The sequence below is a fragment of the Notolabrus celidotus genome, chromosome 12, assembly GCF_009762535.1.
Source record: "Notolabrus celidotus isolate fNotCel1 chromosome 12, fNotCel1.pri, whole genome shotgun sequence".
NCBI lineage: Eukaryota > Metazoa > Chordata > Actinopteri > Labriformes > Labridae > Notolabrus > Notolabrus celidotus.
This window is the reverse complement of record NC_048283.1, coordinates 22,536,230-22,557,802: the sequence shown is the minus strand read 5'-3', so window position 1 is coordinate 22,557,802 and position 21,573 is coordinate 22,536,230. Positions and strand designations below refer to the sequence as shown.

At 44.0% G+C, this 21,573-nt stretch overlaps 2 protein-coding genes across 2 annotated transcripts; one reads left to right on the top strand and one right to left on the bottom strand.

The window, feature by feature from the left end:
- Positions 1-1,146: 1,146 nt before the first annotated feature.
- Positions 1,147-11,482, bottom strand: LOC117823194 (protein Jumonji-like). Its single transcript, XM_034698285.1, has 8 exons — positions 10,998-11,482; positions 9,839-9,977; positions 9,125-9,701; positions 8,401-8,544; positions 7,921-8,093; positions 7,017-7,166; positions 6,687-6,907; positions 1,147-6,402 (listed from the first exon to the last, which is right to left on the bottom strand). Exons 4-8 carry the CDS (start codon positions 8,487-8,489, stop codon positions 5,215-5,217), a joined length of 1,821 nt encoding a protein of 606 aa, XP_034554176.1. The 5' UTR covers positions 8,490-8,544; positions 9,125-9,701; positions 9,839-9,977; positions 10,998-11,482; the 3' UTR covers positions 1,147-5,214.
- A 1,903-nt stretch (positions 11,483-13,385) lies between these two features.
- On the top strand, positions 13,386-21,492 carry LOC117823404 (zona pellucida sperm-binding protein 3-like). Its single transcript, XM_034698597.1, has 8 exons — positions 13,386-13,915; positions 16,815-16,927; positions 17,230-17,333; positions 17,704-17,878; positions 17,964-18,072; positions 18,181-18,266; positions 18,453-18,523; positions 20,247-21,492. The coding sequence occupies exons 1-8, from the start codon at positions 13,451-13,453 to the stop codon at positions 20,711-20,713; spliced, it is 1,590 nt and encodes a 529-aa protein (XP_034554488.1). The 5' UTR covers positions 13,386-13,450; the 3' UTR covers positions 20,714-21,492.
- Positions 21,493-21,573: the final 81 nt, after the last annotated feature.

Here is a 21,573-nt window from a genome sequence, read left to right as displayed (position 1 = left end):
TTAATGCTGCAAAGATCGTCTTTTTCCCATTCATGTGTATGTAACTTCCGGTACTTCCGGAGCCAGCCTCAAGCGGATCCTCAATGAACTGCAGCTTTTAACACTTCCGCATTGACTCATATTATTAGACCGGAGGTTGGCTTGCTCTGCACTTACAATGCTCTGCCTCTGCTGTGTGTGAGGGTAAAATGTGCCCTGTGCGCAGGCTTTCTGGCAGCAGGTCTCTGCACTTACCATAGGTACTCACACTGCTCTGCTGTGTGTAAGGGTAAATTGTACCCTGCGCTCAGTTTCTCAGGCAGAAGGTCTCTGATACGGTGGCCCTGAAGTGCAATTCACAAGAGCAAATCAGAAAACCCTATGGCAAACGTCGATTTTGTGATTTTGATTTATTTTTCAGTTTAACCCTATCCCAATGGTTAATGTAGTGGTGTTTTCTGATTTGCCGTAGTGTTTCCTGATTTGCCGTTGTGTTCTCTGAATTGCCGTAGTGATTTGTACTTCAGGGCCACCGTATTCTGAGGACACAGGTATGAGAACCCGGTCAGCCCTACACAGCAGGCCCTACACGCTAAGCAGCTCTAGTGGTTTAATTTCAGAGCTGATGAATGCACACTCTGGTCATCAGAAATTTAAAAAGGAACATTTGAGGATTCAGCAGCTGGGTTTGGATAAGTATATTGTTAATCTTAATTTAGATGTATCTTGAATTTCGTTTTATGATGGAGGAGAGAAAGTTGTTATTTCTATTTACACTTTAATAATCAGACTTTTTCAAGTTTTCATAATTTCTGGACATGCTGGTAAACACAGGACCATCCAGGGGTAAAATGTGCCCTGCGCTCTAGCTTTCAGGCAGCAGGTCTCTGTACTCACCATAGGCACTCACACTGCTCTGCTGTATGTGACTTTAAATTAAATATATTTGGAATTTGTTAAAGAAATAAAATAAATGTTTTTGGGTTGAATGAACTATCCCAGCATTTAGTGAATCATCTTAACTCAAATTCTGCAAATGACCAGGCTGTGATGTGACGTATCCTCCTGCTGTAATCGGAATCGAAATAGGAAAAACACGTGTTTGGTTCAGTAGATGTATCACTTCTGTGTTTAAATATTCCAACATTTTAATGATGTTAATCCATCTGGCACATAAAAATACAAAGTGATTTTATTGCAAACTCCATTAAAATCATTCACATTTATACAGACTTTTTACAGTAGATGTCACTGCTCAAACATTTGTCTTCCCTGTGCTAAAGATAAATCGTGTCCCCTCAGGGCCGGAAGAGTTTGTACCAAAAGTCAGAAACACATAATGACAGAAACCAGTGGACGAAACTAAACAGCTGGTTAATAACAACTCAAACAACTCTTTAAAGTTGTATTAACTGGAATCAGACAACATAAACTCACAGCTATGAAAAAAGGCATGAATACGTTAGTATGAAACTAGAAACTAGTGACTGTGTTTGACATGAAACACAGCACATTGTTTACGTTTCAACATCCTGGAGAAAAGGAAGAGAAGTTTCAGAATAAAAGTTCAAGGTTTGGAGAAATTATTTTTATCTGTGGTTCAAAACACAAGAATGAAACCTGATGAAATAATCTGAGTCAGACTTTGAATGTGCTCGTAAAGACACATTTCCACCTTCCTTACCCAGAACGTTTCATCTTAAACCCTAACCCTACTTTTTAAATAACTAAACGGTTCCTTTAACCCTCCAACATATAAGACCACTACCCTGAAACACATGCCTCAGGTACTCAGCTCAGCGCTCCGTGCTTTTAGTCACAACTCCAAAGTCCAAATACTTTAAGACGTGTTATACCCCTTTAAGAATAATGTTCCTCAGAGTAACAAAGAGTTAGTGGATTTCATCGTCTACAGTACATAACACCGTTACAAGACTCAATCTGGAGACACCTCTGTACAAGAGGGACAAGGACCAAAACCAAGACTGTATAGACCTGATCTTCAGACCCTCAGGCAGCACTGCATTAAAAACAGACATGACTTTGTAGTGGAAATCACTGCATTAAAAACAGACATGACTTTGTAGTGGAGATCACTGCATCCACAAATGCAGGTTCAAACTGAGCCATGCAAAGAGGAAACCATATATAAACCTGATCCAGAACCACAGAGACTTCTCTGGACCTGAGCCCCGTTTAAGATGGACTGAGGGGAAGTGGAAAACTGTCTTGTGTTCTGATGAATTAGTATCTGACATTCTTTTTGGAAATCATGGACGCTGTGTCCTCCGCTCTAAAGAGGAGAGGGACCACCCGGCTTGATATCAGCTCACAGTTCAAAGCCCTGATGGTATGCGGAAATTAAGAGTCCATAGCATGGGTAGCTTCCACATCTGTGAAGTCTCCATTAATACTGAACAATATATACAGGTTTAGGAGCAACATATGCTGCCATCCAGACACTGGTAATAAAACGGTAAACATGTCCCCGTCTCAAGAGTTTGAAACGTGTTGCTGCATCAGATTTAAAATCAGCACATACTTTTCAATAAACCCTTTTCAGCTTCAACGTTTGATTTGTTGTCTCAGATCTATTTTCAGCTGAAAGCTTGAATATGATCTGTAACAGCTGCAGTGTAATGTTTTGGGAAGAATGCAACCAATCAAAGATAATCCAATAAAAGTTCTTGTTTGAGGCTCAACATCCCGTCAGATAAAAGCTCTCATCTAAGAAGACGCTTCTTTTAAAACTTCAACACTCCATCACTCACTTTACAGCCGACAGACAGTCCACAAGTCTGACATTTCATCTGGTAAATAATGATAAGACAGCTGTGTTTATAATGTTAAGATAAACCCGATAAACATCTGTAGACTTGTACAATAAGAAGTCCGCTCAGACCTCCACGCGTGTAAAAACTAAAGCCCAGGTTTAAAAATCAGCATTTATACTTTAATGTTAGTGTGCATCGTTAATGCTCAGATTGATTCATGCCTTTATTCATACCGCGTAGGCCATAAATCAACACAGTGATAAACATCAACAGAAGTATGGACAGAGTATAAATAACTCATTTACAGATTCATTAGACAGTTTCTCAGATGAAGCCTCTACGTGTGGAAACGTGAAGTGAAGCTTTTAAATCCCAACATCCAAATCTCTCCGAGGTCCCAACGTAGAGGCTTCACCGTGAGGACGTGTGCAGTTTTCATGTTCCAACTTTATTTAATACAGACATAAAGTTTGAACACTTCTATTCAACCATCCCCAAAACACTGTGTGAGTGAGCTAATAGCACCTGATAGCACCTGATGTTTCCTCAAACCTTCTGAGCACTGATCAAACAACACCACCTCACCAACAAGAGTCCCACCATGTACCCACTGACATCATCCTACCTGTCACTCACCTGCCTCTTGAGACGCACTGCAGACAGACTGATGGGAAGATGCCCAAGCTCCTCAACACGCTCTCATGCTAACAAAGCTAACGTCAGGTTCTAGTGTGGAGTCAATGTAGATGGAAGGAACGGACGTTTGTGTTAGCCTCTGACGTTTCTGTTCTCAGAGTAATGATTCCCGTACAAACATCGAAACAACAGACTGCAGTAACCTACTCCACTCTCTGAGGACTACTGAAACCACACGCTGCAGTCACAGCAGAGCAGCCTCTAAAATCACATCTGTCATCCATCAATCTCAACACATTTAGAATTAAACTGGACCTGCAACTCCTGACAAATGTAGAAGACAACGCTCAGGAGCTGTATAGACATGGTGCCTTCATGCTCCTGGGACCTGTGTTTGATTTTACACTTTGACCCATGTCCCATCTGTTACCATGGAAGAGTTTTCTGACCTATACTGCAGCCAGTCAGCAGGGGTAGCTCTGAATCTATTGGCCTCACAGTCTGTGAACACTCGTGGCATCTATTTTAATAAACAGTCTATTTTGTGACAAGGAGAAACTGATAACTGATGTCAGATATCGACTAAAGACTGAAAACAGACCACCGTCAGCTTCTTTGTGTTCATCAACATGAGATGATAGAAAGATAACAGTCTTATGATCCACACTCAGTAATGCATGAATGCTTAACTGTCATCCAGTGATCAGCAGCGGGTTCAACAGAAAATGCTTTACAGTCTTCTTGTTTCTGCACTGACTGAGCTGGTCCACCCTCAATGGGTTAAAATGACTCTGACTTTAGACACTGAGGAGAAACCAACACCTCAACATCAGGTCCCATCAGCTGACTGAAGCTTTGGGTCATTTTTCTGTGAATCAGAAGCCAGCAGATAAAGACATCCAGGTCTAAACTCAGCTTGGTCTCACCCTGGTCATTGTTTGTCATACATTAGTGAGTTAGGACTCTACAAGGATGTAGAGATGACAGCCGCCATCTTTGATCAGACTGTGATCTCATTGAGAGACATCCTTTAATAGAGATGAATAAAAAAGTCATGTAATGACAGCCAATGGGATCAAGGATTTCCTTCTGGCCAGTCTATTCTACCTAAAAACCAAAGCTATCTCACAACTGACTGGTCATACTACTCTGACTACCCGACCTGGAACACCACTGAGACCTCAATCTCTGAACCCACCGGCCTTAATTCAATCACACCTGTTCTGGAGTTCAGGTGCGATTGGTTAACGCTGAGCTCTTTATTTCAATCAAAGCTTCAGACGTGAAGAGATGCAGGAGACGAGAGAGAGGCGTGTTCCTGGATCGTATTTAAACCAAAGCATTAAACCTTCACTTCTCCATACTGACTTTTCCCCTGCAGACGCCCACACTCCAACCTGACTGGACAACATACTCTATAATCTCAACCTCTGAACCCCACAGAGCCAACAGCAGCATCATGAGCAGCCAGATCAGAGACGTGACAAACGACACCCTCAGGGTCACTTCCCATCTCCGTGCTGCACAGCGTTGAGTGTATGAGACTGCAGCCTACATGAATGACCGGGTTGAGATCTGCTCTCATGAGGGTTTATCTATTTATAGAGTTCGATGAAATGTGTTTTTTTCTTCTTGCATGTCCCTCAGAGCACCCCTCCTTTAGTCCTCCACACAGACTGTTTCCCTGCAAACAACCCAAACTCTTCAGATTCACTTCAGAGACTCAGCAGACACCAAACTGAATCCTCTGTGTTACTATCCTACTAGCCAAACACCACCATCTCTATATCAGCAAGTCTGAAGTGTCCTCTGTTAGTACGGGACTTTAGCGCTTCTGGAGGATTCTAGGGCTGGTCCTGGTCTTGATGGCTGAGGTAGTGGACTTGGGCTCAGTAAGGCCCTTTGTGGAGCCCTTGGAAGTGCTAGAACTGTCCTTGGTTGAATCCCCTGTGGTGTCCTTGGAAGAGTCTTTTGCAGCACCTTTGGAGTGATGGGTGGAGAACCTGCTTGCTGGTGAAGTACACTTGGTAAGGTCTTTGCTGGGACCTTTGTTGGGACCCTTTGCAGTGTGCTTGGCAGAGTAAGTGGCTGGTGGGTCTGGTGGAGCAGAAGTCACTGAGTTGATAGCAGCTTTAGTAACAGTAGTCCGAGCAGCTCTGGCTCTGGACTCAGTAGTCCTGGTGATTGGTTTGGGGGGCGTGGATGAAGCAGGCTGGTTTCTCTGGATCCTCTTCTCTCTGACGTGTCTGCGTATGACCTCGCTGACCGGACCGGGGTCGCAGTTTGTACTCGTGTGAACTCTTTCTCCAGAGGGCTCCACAGAACGGACGCTTTCTAAACTCGACTCTCCAGCGTCCCTCTCTACCGGTCCGTCCTCGCTGACACAACCGTCGGTCTGTGAACTCAGCTCCTCTGCACCTCTTTGATTCCCAAGTTCTTCATCATGGCTCACATCCTCGGCTCTGTTCACTTTCAGACAGCCGGTCTCTCTCTTTGAGACCTCTGCACTCTCCACTGGGGCATGATTGTATTGCTGTGTCTGGCACTTCCTCGACGTGTTGTTGCTCTGAGGATGCACAGGAGCAGGGCTGGTATCAGGTGGGAGGCCTCTCTTCCTCCTGGAGACCCTCAGAGACCCAGGGTCCTCACTTAGCTGTCTGCTGACGGAGCCATTAGTCAATGGTATGTGAGCTAGAGACCTGCTTGAGTTTCTCCCTGAGTTCTGGAGGCTGCTGGGGGTCTTGGGTTTGCTGCAGCAGTCGGGGACGGTGCGTCGGTGGGGAGGAGGGGGGTGATGTCGAGGCAGCTCTTGGTTGCTTGGTTGCCTGGGGAGGCGTCTGCTGTTGGTTTCCTTGGGTCTGCTGGTTGGATGGCCTTTTGGTTTGCAGGTACTGCCAGGCCTTTTGGAAGGTCTGGGAGCTCCTCTGCTGCGAACCCCTGTGCTAGGCTTTGAGGGAGGGACTGACCTGACAAGAGAGGCTCTCCGCTGAGAGAATCCTGAAGCCATGGCCACCTGCAGAAACAGAAGGACGTTAGGACAGCTGTTAGCTTCTCAGGTGTAAACAGAGGAATCACCCTGCTCTCCTGTCATTACGTTTGAGCTGAGTCAGAGCGCCTTAAAGGAGCTACGTTCTTCCACCAGGTGGACTACAGGGACCATGCAGAGGTTTCTTCACCTCCTCAGTCTCATGGACCATGATCACAGGAAGTCACTCTAAAATAACTTCCTGTGACATTCCCTCTCTCCGTGATGCTCGGATACAAACAGACAGCACTGAGAGAGAGGGAGGATCCTACCTTGTTCCTCCTGACCTGTAGGGGGAGCTGGCGACGTCTCAGGAGGTGTCTCTCTGCTCCCTCTTTCCTGTCCTCCTCTACTCCCTTACTCCTCCTCCTCTGCTGCTCTTCCTCCCTTCTCTCCCTCTCCCTCCTCCTCTCTGCGCGAGCAGTTAGAGGGCAGAAGGATCTGACCGCGGGGGGGCGTCCGCTGCCTCTCTGAGACGCTGAGTCCCTCTGCACTATTGGACGAGAGAGCAGACTCAGACAGATGGAGAGAGGAAGGAGAGATAACTCTCTCTCTCTCTCTTCAGGTGGATGAAGGTACAGCTTTACGGTCAGGTGATGTACCTGTTGTTCTGCTGAAGAGCCGGATGTTCTTTCCCTGAGCTGCTGTCCTGTGATTGGTGGAGAGAGAGGAAGCAGGATGCTGGCTGTTGGTTGGCTCCTTCGCTCGTCCGCTTGCCAAGAACGCCATGTTGTTAGGCAACGCTGCTGAACCTGAAGTGATGCAGTTATTGATTTGAACAGTTGCGTGTTAAAGGTGTGTGCTTGTGTGTAAATATATGATTCAGACATTTTTCAGAAGATTTTGACACTTAATAAACAGATTCTTTAGTTTTACGATCGATAAACGTTTCCCCGTGACATCAAACTTCAAAGATCGTCATCGCTGTCTCCTCCACAGACTGAAGACTTCACAATGAGAAGTGTCCCCTCTTTATTTAATTCATCCTCTACATGAGGAAATATCTGAGCTCTGTCAGGGTGAGAGCTCTCAGCTCTGAGCAGCAGAGACAGGAGATGCTGACAGCTCATCTCCACAATCAGACACGAAACAAGAGCAGACTTCTCAGAGCTGCAGAGCTTTGTTTGCTCCTGAGGATCATTGAAGAAACTGCTCTGAATGAGACCGAGCAGAGAGCAGCAGCTCATGACGGACAGGCTGTCTGCGCAGTTAGCGAGCACAGTTCATCTAAGTGAATTCTCCTCAGAGAGAATAATGAAGCCTGGTTTACACTGATCGTCTGTATGATGTGCACACACCTGGGCCCTGGTCTTTCTCCCGACCGCAACCATTTGCTGCATGTGTTCCCCCCACTCTCTACTCCCCACATTTCCTGTTCCTCTACAGCTGTCCTATCATTAAGGCAAAAATGCCCCAAACATTTAACTTTAAAAAAAAAGAAGTTATGATGGAGCGGACTCTGCAAACACCTCTGAGACCCGCCCTCCCCCTCTCTCCTGTTTTTACCTCTTAAGCACAGAAAAGACAGGAAGTCCTCCGTCTTTGGTCTCCGTCGGGTCAGACAGGTGCCCGCGGCCTGGCTGAGGGTGTGGTTATTTCGTGGTGATGTCATCGAGACTGAAGGTCCGGGAGAGTTGGGAGGAGACTGAGCAAACTTCCTCTGAGCCTGAAGCCTGGGTCTGCAACACACACACACACACACACACACACACACACACACACACACACACACACACACACACACACACACACACACACACACACACATGGATGATTGGTCATTACAAGTTAATTGTCTCTGTTCAGTTTAACAGTTTGATGAACACATCTCAAAGTGCATCTTAAAGGGTCTCATTTCGTCTAAACTGACATGTGAACAGAGTTTAACATTTAACTGCTGAAACTTCTGAAGGTAACAATTGAGAGTATAAACTGTCAGAGCCCTTTATAACTCAGCCTGGCAGTATAATCTCCCTGTCTGCTGACCTCTTGCTGGCAGGGTCCTCTTTGTCGGGTGGATGCTGGAAGGACGGCGCTGTGGAGGTCCTGGTCTGGTCTGTAAGGACCTGATCCATGTCGGACTGGTTTGGAGGAGGGCCTGACGCCGGCGGATTCCATTAACCACAGAGCCTTAAGAGAACAGACAGAGCTTTAGAAGAGGCAGAGTAACTGAGTACAGATCCATAAACACATAGGTCACATCACAGTAACTGATGATCTGAGACTGACTGAGTCGAAAACAAAAGCCAGCATCCGTGATGGTATGGGGATCATAGGAGTCTATAGCATGGGTAGCTTCCACATCTGTGAAGGCACCATTAATGCTGAACAATATATACAGGTTCAGGAGCAACATATGCTGCCATCCAGAAAATGACGTCTTCAGGAAGACCTTACATATTTCAGCAATACAACGCCAAACCACATTCTGCTCGTATTACAACAGCATGGCTCTGTAGTAGAAGAGTCCAGGTGCTAAACTGGCCCGCCTGCAATCCTGACTCATCCCCCATTGAAAACATTTGGAGCATCATGAAACTAAAAATACGACAAAGGAGACCCTGAACTGTTGAGCAGCTGAAATCCTCTACCAGGCAAGACTAGGACAACATTTGACTTTAAGCTGTGACTCTTGATCAGAGGGCTGAACATGTGATCAGGTAGAAGACTTTCAGTAGTGTCAGAGAGATATCTAGACAATGGTTCTGACCTTTGAGGATTGTGGGAGTTTGTGACCTCAGCGTCCGGGCAGGAGGACCTTTGTTCAGCAGCGGGTGTGTGTTCCTCACGCTGTGTTTGTGCTGCGTGTTGTGTGTGTGTTTGGCAGAGTTTGGCAGCGGTGGAGCGGTTTGAGTTGTGTGTGAGCGCAGAGTCCTGGTTGATGTTGAAGTCCTTAGTGAAACCTGTGAGTGTTGTTCAGTGTGTGATTGTGTGTGCATGTTTTTAAGTGTGTGTGCAGTTTTTGGTGTGTATGCATCCTGAGACAGCTGAGTTTTTTGCCCTTTGTTGTTGTTGTGTTCATGTGTGTGTGTGCTTGTCGTCCTCTGTGTGACTTTCTGCTGTGGCGTGTGCACGCTCTGTCGTTTCTGTGTGTGTGTGTGAGGCTGTGTTTGTGTCTTTTGCGTAGCATGTAAGAGTGTGTTTTTAGGAGTGCGTTTGTGTGCACATGTGTGTATGTGTGAGTTTTTGTGTGTGGCACGGTGTGTGTCTCTGAATTCCCTGAGGGAGAGGAACAAAACCTTCCGGACCAGACGCTCCTCACACCACGGCATCCCGTCACTGATGTCCTGCAGAGATCAGACGAAACAAATTCACACTCCAGAAATTATCATCTGAACGTCTCTGTGGTATTAATATCATCATGCTCTTTGGTGTTCAATAACTTACAGAGAGAGTTTAGAGGATAAAGAAGACGTGAACTCACATATTTCTTTTTGATGATGTTCCTCTTGGGTCTGTCTGTACTCATCTTGTACTGCAGACGCTGAGCGGCTCATGAAGCACAGAACAATCTTGACTTTGTTTTGTTGGCTCTACAGGAACAGAAATCCTTCCCTGCTCTCCTGGAGAAGGAACATGAATGTCGACATTATTCAAGAATCCAACAATAAGGAAATGTGCAAAAGAGTAAAAGTTATAGTTCTGAAAATAAATCATTATTTGTGTCATTATCTCTGTAAGAAACAAGTCAATATTCACCAAACTTGAACATTTATTATGAATATTAAAGGACACCTGATAACCTGCCACAGTTTACATCCTAATGTTATACTTTACACACTCTGCTGTTCTTGCTGTAACACACGTTTTATCATTATTACTAACAGAAACTCTAAGTCTGTTTATCTGCTGTTATTATAGATGCAGCTCTGTTTCTATGAGTCTGGTTCTGTTCAGGCTTTCTGCCTGTTCTAGCTGCTGGTGGTTAATATTGTCTCTCTCTCTCTCTCTCTCTCTCTCTCTCTCTCTCTCTCTCTCTCTCTCTCTCTCTCTCTCTCTCTCTCTCTCTCTGATCCAGCCCTGCTCTTTGTGTTTGAGAAAACAGGTGTTGTTACTGTCACGTTATTGTTTCTGTGATTGAGAGGAGCAGACATCTGTGCATCATGGAGCTCCAGCAGCTCACACTTGAGGTGTGCAGGATGATGGAGCTCACAGTCTTCTGTTGGTACTGACACACAGGTGATCTGATCCAACATGCTGCTCTTGTTCCCTCACACCCTGCAAGAGACTCCCTGGCATCCTCTCACAGCCTCAAACACACTCACGTGGAGGTTCTGTACACTCTGGTAAACCAACACAAAGGTTCCTCCTCCTGTTCTAAAAACCTGCAACCAGAGAGACTCTCAGAGACCCCGGACCGATGAGGAGAGAGTCCGGCCTACAGCAGCTCCATCACACCGTTACACCCCTCCATCTGTGACCGTGCAGGCTGCACGGTAACGGGACATGTGCACGGTAGTCTGACCGGTCCGTGCTTCACCGGGGAGCTCTAACTGCACATGAGGGAGGATTTGAGGCAGATGTCTCCGTTTCACTCCCATTAGACCTGAAACAAAGCACACACGAACACGTTATCCTCTCACCTCCTCCTGCAGGATCACCGGCCTACATCCTGAGACACCCTGAGGGATCGAACCCGCTCACACTGAACTCTGCAGCAGCCCGTCACGGTACACCCCACCCCGGCTCCGGCAGGCCGTTATCCTCTTCACCGAGCCGCTCGGAGTCTCCACAGGCTCGGCTGTCGAGCTGCAGGGAGGCGGCACTCAGAGCTCCTGTCAGCCGCCGTTTCAGAACCAAGGCCAGCCCCGGTCACATCGCACTGCGCGTCTATTACCGAACGTACGGGCTGTTCAGACAATGAGGGACTTCCTGGTGGCTTCAATTGCCGTAATGATGCTTCCGTCACATGACCCGGAAATCACTAGAGGACCTCCGATTCCCCAATATCTCTGAAAGGCCACCCCAACCCATTTCACCGCTTCTTACCCCCTCGGATCAATCAGCAGCTCAAAATCAGTTTGTAACACTCGGTAACCACAGCCAGCGTTTACATCTCAATGCGCGTCTATTACAGACATTAAGGTAAACGCCACCATCATCCAATCAGCAGAACACTGCTTTGGGGCTCAGTTTGGGTCTCCTCCCCCAAGAAATTTAAGCATCTTAATCTCCTGCATTCAGGTGAATATTTATGTGACTATTTGTGGTGGAAATTCAATTACATAAAAGGAAAACGTTAAAAGTTATTGATACATAATCAACAGAACATGAAAGGTGTGGATCAATCAATCAATTATTGTATAAAGAGGAGAAAACATGTACGCTGAAACTAATGCTGCAAAAATATAATATTGAAAAAGTATCTATTACTGTTTTTCTGTTATATCTTTTATTGTTTTATTTTGATGTAATGTTATTATTATATTGACTATTTTATCTCTTACCTCTATCATTTATTATATTAATTCACCTATTGTCATTGTTATTTAATCCATTACATTATTTTTATTTATTTTTTGTTATATAGATCATTATAGATACATTTGTATTGTAACATGTTATTACCATTTTTTTTAATCTATTATATACATTTTTATTTTACTTAATTATATGTTTACATTATTTATCACAACTTCTAAAAACATATTCACACCTAGGATACAGATTATTTCAGATAGTTCAATTAACAGTTTGACAGTTTGTCATACTGACCTCGAGTGGCCAGAGAAGAACAGCATGATTGCGCATCAAACTGGACTTCAGGCTTTTGTAAAACCTTAAGAAACTGAAAACCACCAACTTTATTAAATTCAGTTACATAACTAATCTTTGTTCTTTAAACCAGTTCAACATTAAACGATGTTCACAGTGTGGACGTCAGCATCTAAGCCCCCTTGATGTATGAAAGGCATTTCTGTTAATAAAGTGAGACCTAATGAATAACTCTGGTGGGCTTGGAACTCTGACCTGATCAACCAAACCAGACCATCCTTCAGGTCTCAATGAGCTCTGTGACTTTTAAAACCTCTTCCTCTGGAACAGAGGATCTTCAGAGTCTGGTTGAGGGTTTGTTGGGATCTTGAGAAAGTTTCTCAGGATCATAAAAAGCTCCTCCAGGTATTCTCAGAAACCAAGTGAGAATAAAAACACACACAGTCTTCCTCCTCCATCTTTAGTCTGAGAGTCTAAAGTTCCCGTGAAACCGTCAGAAGTTTGAAGTTTTTATTTCATTATTGTGTGTCATGCATACAATCATGTGCCAAGCCTGCATGGGCTTACAAGACACCATAAATTTGTTTGGTCCAGGGTCAGAGCATACAGCAGAATCTTGTAAGGAAAACTGAGGGAGAAAATTATAACAGAATAAAAGAAAATAATACAAATAAAAATGCACAATGCTTAAAGAGACTATATTATCTTATTTCCAGGCTTAAAATTGCACTCTGTTTCCACTTCATTCAAATCGCACATCTCACAAAGTCTGTTTTCTTTTTAAGTCGACCGACCTCAATGGCCAGAGGAAGATACCAGATCTTAACTGCGCAACCAAAGATTTTTGGCTTCTAGATAAAGGAGACGTGACATATATTTCGGAGATTAAATTATGCTTGATCTGCACATATGTCATTATAGTTTTGGTTTTGACAGAAATTTTTCAAACTATATTACTTCATATTTCAACAAGAGCTTAGCTTTCACAGAGTTAACAGCACAGACCGTCCCTGTAGATATACATCCTCAAAATTGAGTCAAGATCTTTTGTCCAAGGAGAGTTATGTATATTGCTCCAAACAAATACCTTCTTGTTTATTCTGTTATCTGACATTTTTATTAGCCGATTCCACAATCGGATCATTTCACATTTTCGCGATCAAATCTATGAACCCCAAGAAAGCAGAGTGACGCGTCCCCTCCCCGCGTGGCCCGGGTCCAATCAGCAGGTGAGTCTCAGGTGTGATAATGAAGGTGAGTCTTAGGTAGAGATGAGATCTCCTCCTCTAAGTGTGGTCTGTGCTCTCCTCGTGCTCTCGTTATGTCGTTGGTCGCGTGCCTTCTCTGGACTCTGCTCGGTGGGTCGCTGGGGGGTCCGGTCCAGCTTGCGGGTTGGCCCGAGGCCTTCAAACAGGTCCAGACGGACCGGGACGGAGCTGCGCGCCCCTCGGTCCACCACCTGCCTATGTCCCTGCACGCACGAGGACCTGTTGTAGCGCGCGAGCTGTTCCTGCCGGTCCCTCTTAAGAGACCGATCCCCGCAGAGATCACCGCGTTGCTGCTCCCGCACACAGCCCCGCACACAGCTCTGCAGCAGGGAACCGGGACCCGCGCCGTGGAGGTGTGGTGCGGGGACGATCAGGTGTCTGTGCGTGTGGACCGCTTGCAGCTGAGCGCGTGGACGGATCCGAACCTGTTCAGTCTGGGCTCGTGCGGGGTCAGCAAGGTCAGCACGCGCTTCCTTTATTTCCACATCAGACTGACGGAGTGTGGAGGAGAGGCGCAGGTACGCACTCACACACGCACGCAAACACACACACACACACACACACGCACACACACACACACACACACACACACACACACACACACACATTGAAGTATTCCTTGTACTGGCTCCTCTCAGGTAACAGTATTTACATATTTCAGATTTAAGTTTTTATTCAGAACAAAATTGAAACAAGTTTTTTTTTGTTGTTGTTTGTTTTCCATCTGGTCAAAGTTACAAAGCATTTTTCAGAAAGTAAAGGGAAACATAAAATAGGTGTGAGACAAACTTTCTTATAAAATGAGGTGATGATAGTGTTGAGGGAAAAAAATATTTTGTAAAAGAAAATTCAAAGCTTGGTGATGTCATTGTAAATAAGTAGTGTGCCGGGACTGGAAAACAAATAGGATCGTTGTCCTACATATATATATATATATATATATATATATATATATATATATATATATATATATATATATATATATATATATATATATATATTAATATGGCAAGCCGTTCAGGAAATAATATATTGAATGAAAGTCTGAATATATTGAATGAAACTCGATATATATGGAATGAAGTCTGAATATATGGAATGAAACTCGATATATATGGAATGAAGTCTGAATATATTGAATGAAACTCGATATATATGGAATGAAACTCGATATATATGGAATGAAAGTCTGAATATATGGACTGAAACTCGATATATATGGAATGAAAGTCTGAATATATGGAATGAAACTCGATATATATGGAATGTAAGTCTGAATATATGGAATGAAACTCGATATATATGGAATGAAAGTCTGAATATATGGAATGAAACTTGATATATATGGAATGAAAGTCTGAATATATTGAATGAAACTCGATATATATGGAATGAAGTCTGAATATATGGAATGAAACTCGATATATATGGAATGAAAGTCTGAATATATGGAATGAAACTCGATATATATGGAATGAAAGTCTGAATATATGGAATGAAACTTGATATATATGGAATGAAGTCTGAATATATTGAATGAAAGCTTAAATAAGTACTCTGAACACCACTTCTAATCGTATTGTTTTATTGTCATCAAAGAGAACAAATCTTTTATTAATGTCTCTCTGAAAATAACCTTTTGCACTTCTTTTTAGTGTTTCTGAGGGGACACATTTTCCTCTACCTCTGTAACCTGTGGTAATTTGGTCGTACTTTTTCATTACACTCACTCACTGTCAGATGATGCACACAGGTATGAGCTCCACCTGTTAACATTGAACAGGATGCTACATTATCACAAGTCATAACAAAAGTTAGCTAGCGAACTAGAGGACTGAACCACCTGAATAAAGAAGGGGCAATATCTTTAGCCTTTGTAGAAGTGTGTACAACCTGTGATATTTAATATTTTCATATTTTCACTTGTTTACTACCCTCCTAAATGCTTCTGCAGCCCACTGCTTCGTGTTCCTCTCGTCTGTCTGTGCAGACGGTCCGATCATCACTTTTGGATGAAACCAACTTAATGGAGAGGAGGGGTGGGTTCCTCTTTCCTATACGGATTGACTAAACAGCACATGCATTACCCAAGGGGTTGATAACCCCTTCATTAATTAAAATTGCAGTGAAAACATCTCGTGCCTCCCTCATGGTTGCATTACTAAAAGCTACGTCTAACCGGAAAACAAAATCACACCCCTATGATCACACCCCAGAAAGACAAGATGGCGCAGGCCATACATGACGTCATTTTTCATTCCATATATTCCGAGTTTCATTCCATATATATCGAGTTTCATTCCATATATATCAAGTTTCATTCAATATATTCAGACTTCATTCCATATATATCAAGTTTCATTCAATATATTCAGACTTCATTCCATATATATCGAGTTTCATTCAATATATTCAGACTTCATTCCATATATATCAAGTTTCATTCCATATATTCAGACTTCATTCCATATATATCAAGTTTCATTCCATATATATCAAGTTTCATTCAATATATTCAGACTTTCAATCCATATATATCGAGTTTCATTCCATATATATCAAGTTTCATTCAATATATTCAGACTTTCATTCCATATATATCGAGTTTCATTCCATATATATCAAGTTTCATTCAATATATTCAGACTTCATTCCATATATATCGAGTTTCATTCCATATATATAAAGTTTCATTCCATATATATCAAGTTTCATTCAATATATTCAGACTTCATTCCATATATATCGAGTTTCATTCAATATATTCAGACTTCATTCCATATATATCAAGTTTCATTCCATATATATCAAGTTTCATTCCATATATTCAGACTTCATTCCATATATATCAAGTTTCATTCCATATATATCAAGTTTCATTCAATATATTCAGACTTTCAATCCATATATTCAGACTTCATTCCATATATATTAATTTCCTGAACGGCTTGCCATATATATATATATATATATATATATATATGGGTTTGTACCTACAAACTAGCTACTTGCATGTGTTCCTGAATCATGAAAACTTGTATGTACAATTCATGTATTCATATCTTTAAGGTTTCAAAGTGAGAGATTATTGCATTTCTCTCAGTCCTGTTTTGTCTCTTCTCAATATAAAGTTAATTCTAAAGAAATGTTTATTTAACATTTATATATCTGAGATCATAAATGGTACATGCACACACTTTATATTTTAAGAAGGAGACCCAAACCTGAGTGTGTTTAATTTACCTCCTGGTTGGTTTTATGATCTGATGAATGATGGAACGAACATAACTTATAATAAGGTTTATCTTTATTATTAGAAGAGAAACTTTACGATGACAGGGAGGAGCTTGTTGTTATTGGTCCACAAACCCTACCTGGGTCAGGACCGGACTCTGATGAATCTGTGTTCTCTCTCAGGTGGTCGGAGGTCAGCTGGTGTACTCTCTCACTCTGTGTTACACTCCTCCCCCTCAAGGCATGGTCATCAGAGTGGTACCTCTGACGCTTCCCATCCACTGCTATTACGACAGGTATGTTACCCATCAGAGCAGGTGAGCCTTACATCCCCTCTGTATCCGGTATGTCAGCAGGTCTGTGGTCTCATGTGGAGCTTCTCTTCTGCTGTCCTGAATCCTGCAGAGGTCTAACTCCTTGTCTGTGAGGAGATGAACACATGATGCTGGAGTTTCTTTGTACTCCAGTTTTAAGTTCAGTTCCTGCACAGAAAGACTTGATGTGAACTGTTGAATCCGGTTATTTCATCAGGAGTCCAACCGGCCCGTCTAACTGCAGCTAAAGTCAAACTTTAACTCACGTTGTTTCTCCGTCTCAGGTTTCATTACTCGTACAAAGTCGGCTTCAGACCTCAAGTCCAGCTCAAAACGTTTCTGAAGAGCATCCGGAGTAAACTCAGCTTCAGCCTCACAGTCTGCAATGGTACACACCTACTCGTCTACTTACGACATAAATTAAGGGGACATTCAGTTGTTTTTAAACCTGCTCCCAGATTCCTAACAGACTGATTTCGTCTGAGGAAGTTGCGTCATTAGAATCTCTCAGAGGTGAAGCACAGTCATCCTTGTTTTATGTTTTTAAGGCATGCTTCCCTCAGGAGTGAACCATCATGTATTAATAAATGTTGACTTAACTTATTTTTAACTTGTAAACTGTTAGAGACAATGTTGAGAGTCAGGTTGTTGTTTGGAGAATTAAAGCATGTTTGAATACAGCTCAGAGCAAACACAACGTTAGATGAGGGATTACCTTTGTCTTGTCTCTTTGCATGTGTGCATGTGTGTGTTTACAGCGCAGTGGGAGCCCCTCCCCTCAGGTCACTGGTTCGTTCTGGGGGAGCCGGTGTATTTCGTGGCCCAGGCGGGAGCTCTGCTGGCCGGGGAGAGACTCTACGTGGACTCGTGCTACGCCACCAGCTCCAAAGACCCAACCAGCCAGCACAGAGCAGACATCATCACCAACTACGGGTCTGTACTCCGAACACACACAGTCACCACACAGTCATACACACGTTTACTGTTACTCTGAACGTCTGGATGTATTTGTCTGCAGCTGCATGACGGACAGCAGGAGGGATGGCAGCAGCTCCCGTTTTCTGTCTGCAGGGGGCGCTGTGCTCAAGTTCTCTGTGGACGCCTTCCTCTTCAGAGCGGTCTCACATGTAAGATGAAAATGTCTGATTCATTGTTTTATAAACCAGCGTCCCCCGATCAGCAGCTAACCTACGGCTCCTTGATGTCCTCGTACTCACTGAGTCTTCACTTCACAGGTTCTGTATCTGCACTGCTCCGTGTCGGTCAGTCTCTCTTCCTCGCACTCCTCAAAGTCCTGCAGCTTCAACACGGCCACTAACAGGTGAGCTTCAAGGTGTTCTTCAAAGAGCAGATGAAGCCTCAGGAACACGTCTGGTACGATGTAAATATAAAGATGACGCAAGTCTGCAGGTGTCAAACAGAGAATGAGTTCAACATGAGCTCACCAGCATCTGATGCTTTTAAAGAAGATAACAGACGTGACCGCTTTGTTCCTTCACCTGTGCAGGTGGGAGGAGCTTGAAGCCCCGCCCTCAGTCTGCTCCTGCTGTGACTCCAGGTGCACTGACGGACAGGACGGTAAGCTCAGAACCCGCCTCCACACATCACACCAGAGACCAGACGTTGATAAGGACGTGGAAACGCATAAATACGTCTCTGTGTCTTTAAGGAACACTTCACTTTTACTGCAAGACTTTCATTATTTACAAAATGAACCAAACCTTTGATTTATTAGAGGTCATTACAGCAGAGGGTCAGGGCCACAGTCAGGATTAAATATGGAAAGATTTGGAGGATAAAAACATGATATTATGAGAACTAAGTCATGAGAGAAAAGAGTCGGAAATGTTCACAAGAAGTTGTGCATTATGAGAATTAACTGGTAAAATATTGAGATTAAAGGAGGTCATCTTGTGAAGTAAAACTGGACAGCTGAGGACAAACAGGTTACAGAGCGTGTTCAGTCTGCCTGTTAGTCTGCTCTTTACTGAAGTTTAACTTTATGATCCATGTTTTCAGCTGCTCTTTTATCTTCTCCTTCTTCAGCCGTTTCCTGAATTTAAGACTTCATACTCAAATATATCAAACGTTAATGTTAAGTTAGTTTCTCTCCTGTAACGCGGCCCTGATGCGCCCTGGTTGGTAGTAAATCAGTCAAGAAGCACGCTCACTTTCTAATCACACCTTTATGTACAAACAGTGGAGTCGCCCCCTGCTGGACATTAGAGGAAATGCAGGTTCAGTGCTAACACTGAGAGAATGCTTTCACTTGTGCAGTTTGTGCTTCTAATATGACATAACACGTAAAATGCTGCTGCAGTTCATAATTTAGCTCCAGCTCTAATCTGTCCATCTAGATTAATAAAGAATATCATAACATTTTTAACTCTGGCTTTAAAGCTGGGGTTGGTAGTCTCGGAAAACTAGCATGAATTTGAATGTAGCATTTCCTCATGACTCCGTCTTACCCCTCCCCTCCTCCCCTCAGAGCTCCTCCAAAACGACAAATATGGCTGCTGTTAGTACTCACAATTGTCAGTTGTACCAGTGACACGTGACAGCTCTACTGTTTGTTAAACGTGTTCAGTGTAGATGTTCTTAATCCCTACAGTGTTGACGGTTAGTGAAGGCATCAGGAGAGGTGTAGAGAGTGCGAGTGGGAGAGAGGAGAGACAAGAGGAGAAGTTCTTCATTCATTCAAACATTGATTGTTGCTTTGTTGGTTGTCGTGATCACGGCCGACATTGACCGGTTATTAAAACTCAACGTGTTCATGAATCGGCTCGTCATCCCTACAGCATCCGGACGGACGCCACAGTACATCTACATTTTCTGTAGGACTTACTAAATGTCATTAATTCTTCTGCTTGTCAGAGCCCCTGTGGTGAGAGCTTTTTAGACTCTGATCCGGACTACAGTCCTGAGCAAAGCACTTCATCAGGTCAGAGTGGACAGGCCCGAGGTCGAGTGAGAGGAGCAGTAAATAGAGTCAGGGGAAGCAGCGGCAGGAGACGGGGACAAGGAGTAGACGCTGGGGAAATGTACGCGCAGGAGGGGGGCCAGAACGGCAAGACGGGATTTGAATGGTTTAAAATTTTGGCACCCAAAAAAGGCTGATTGGTTGGTGTTTTCCCAGGTTTACTCTGGCTGTAGATAGCAGCTTTTCTTCGCTTTTTTTTAAGAACACATTATGTATTGATTGCCATCAGGACATAAGATCATTTTAACCAGTATAACAAAAAGTGTATCTAATCTGATTACCAACCCCAGCTTCAAATGCCATCGCTCCTTCTCTCCTCAGCTGTGAAGAGCTCCGTCAGCAGTCAGGGCTGGTTCATGGCTCAGGAAGCTGAACTGAAGCCGAGGATGATGCAGAGAGAGGAGGACGGCCAGAGGACAGAGTCGGCTAAAGGCAGTGTTATGATGTCGGACCAGGCCAGAAAAGAGGACAAGAGAAGGTTCTCCCTGAGCGAGGGGGGAACAGCAGCGTTAACGCTTCTAAAGACGAATCGGGAAATACGACTGTTACCCCAACAGACTCCGGTCCAGGTGTGGATCACAGGAACACAAGTTCTCCTAGTTCTGCTGGAAACGTCTCCACAGCTATCTGTCCTGATGGAGAGAACTCCAGATGCAGGAACAGTTCTGCTGCGGTCAGAGCGGTCCTCCCATCTAAAGATAGAGCCACGTCTGAGAGCAGTGGATCTGGTTCTGGTCTGGATTCAAGTGTTCAAGAGAGTCCTCTTGGCAGTGAATTGGAAACCTTAGCCGGGTCAGAACAGGCAGAGTCTGGTAATAAATCAGCAGACACTAAACCAGAGCGGGTACCAGAGCCAGCTGGCCCAGTGGACGGTAAAGGACCACATGAGGATGAAACGCTTCACAGTGTGCAGATCAGAGGGGTAGAGCCAGATCCTCATTCAGACGGGTTCAGGGATCTGATCAGAGGGCTATTTGAAGTTTCTGGTTTTGATTCTGGACGTCAGGAGGGTGGAACTCTTCATCCGGGTCAGTTTACTGAAGGAGGGCTATCTGCTGGACGACACAGTGTGGCCTCAGACTCTGCTGGATCAGACAATCTCGGTCACTTCTCCGTGGTGACAGTGACTGAGTCTCGACAGGACTCTGAGAACGGTAGCGTGTTGGACAGGGAGTGGGCTGAGGGATGGGGCCTGCAGAATCTCCTGCTCATGACGGAGCAGACGGAGACAGACAACTTCTTTTAAAGGTGTTTGTTCGTGTTCTGGGTCTGAAGACTCAAAGATGTGGAAGTATGTGATGATGATATATGTTCGGCAGGATGTTGTGAGGACCAGGAGCAGAAGAGGAGCAGCTGAAGATCATGGTATCAGAGTATTGCAGCTGTTTCTCTGAAATGAAGAAACTGCCTTCAGTTTGTTGAAACTCAGGGATCATGAACACTAACAGGACTTCACTAACATCGACCAACGTTAGACTTTCAGGCACACCTCGTCATCCTGATGATCACCTGGCTGAATCCCTGTGGACGTTTTGATTAATAATAAAAATATATTTGTCTAACTTTGCCCAGCTGTTTTCTCATGTAATTTAACTGAAGCTGGAGCCTTCCATACACGATGGTGGCCTCCATACACGATGGTGGCCTC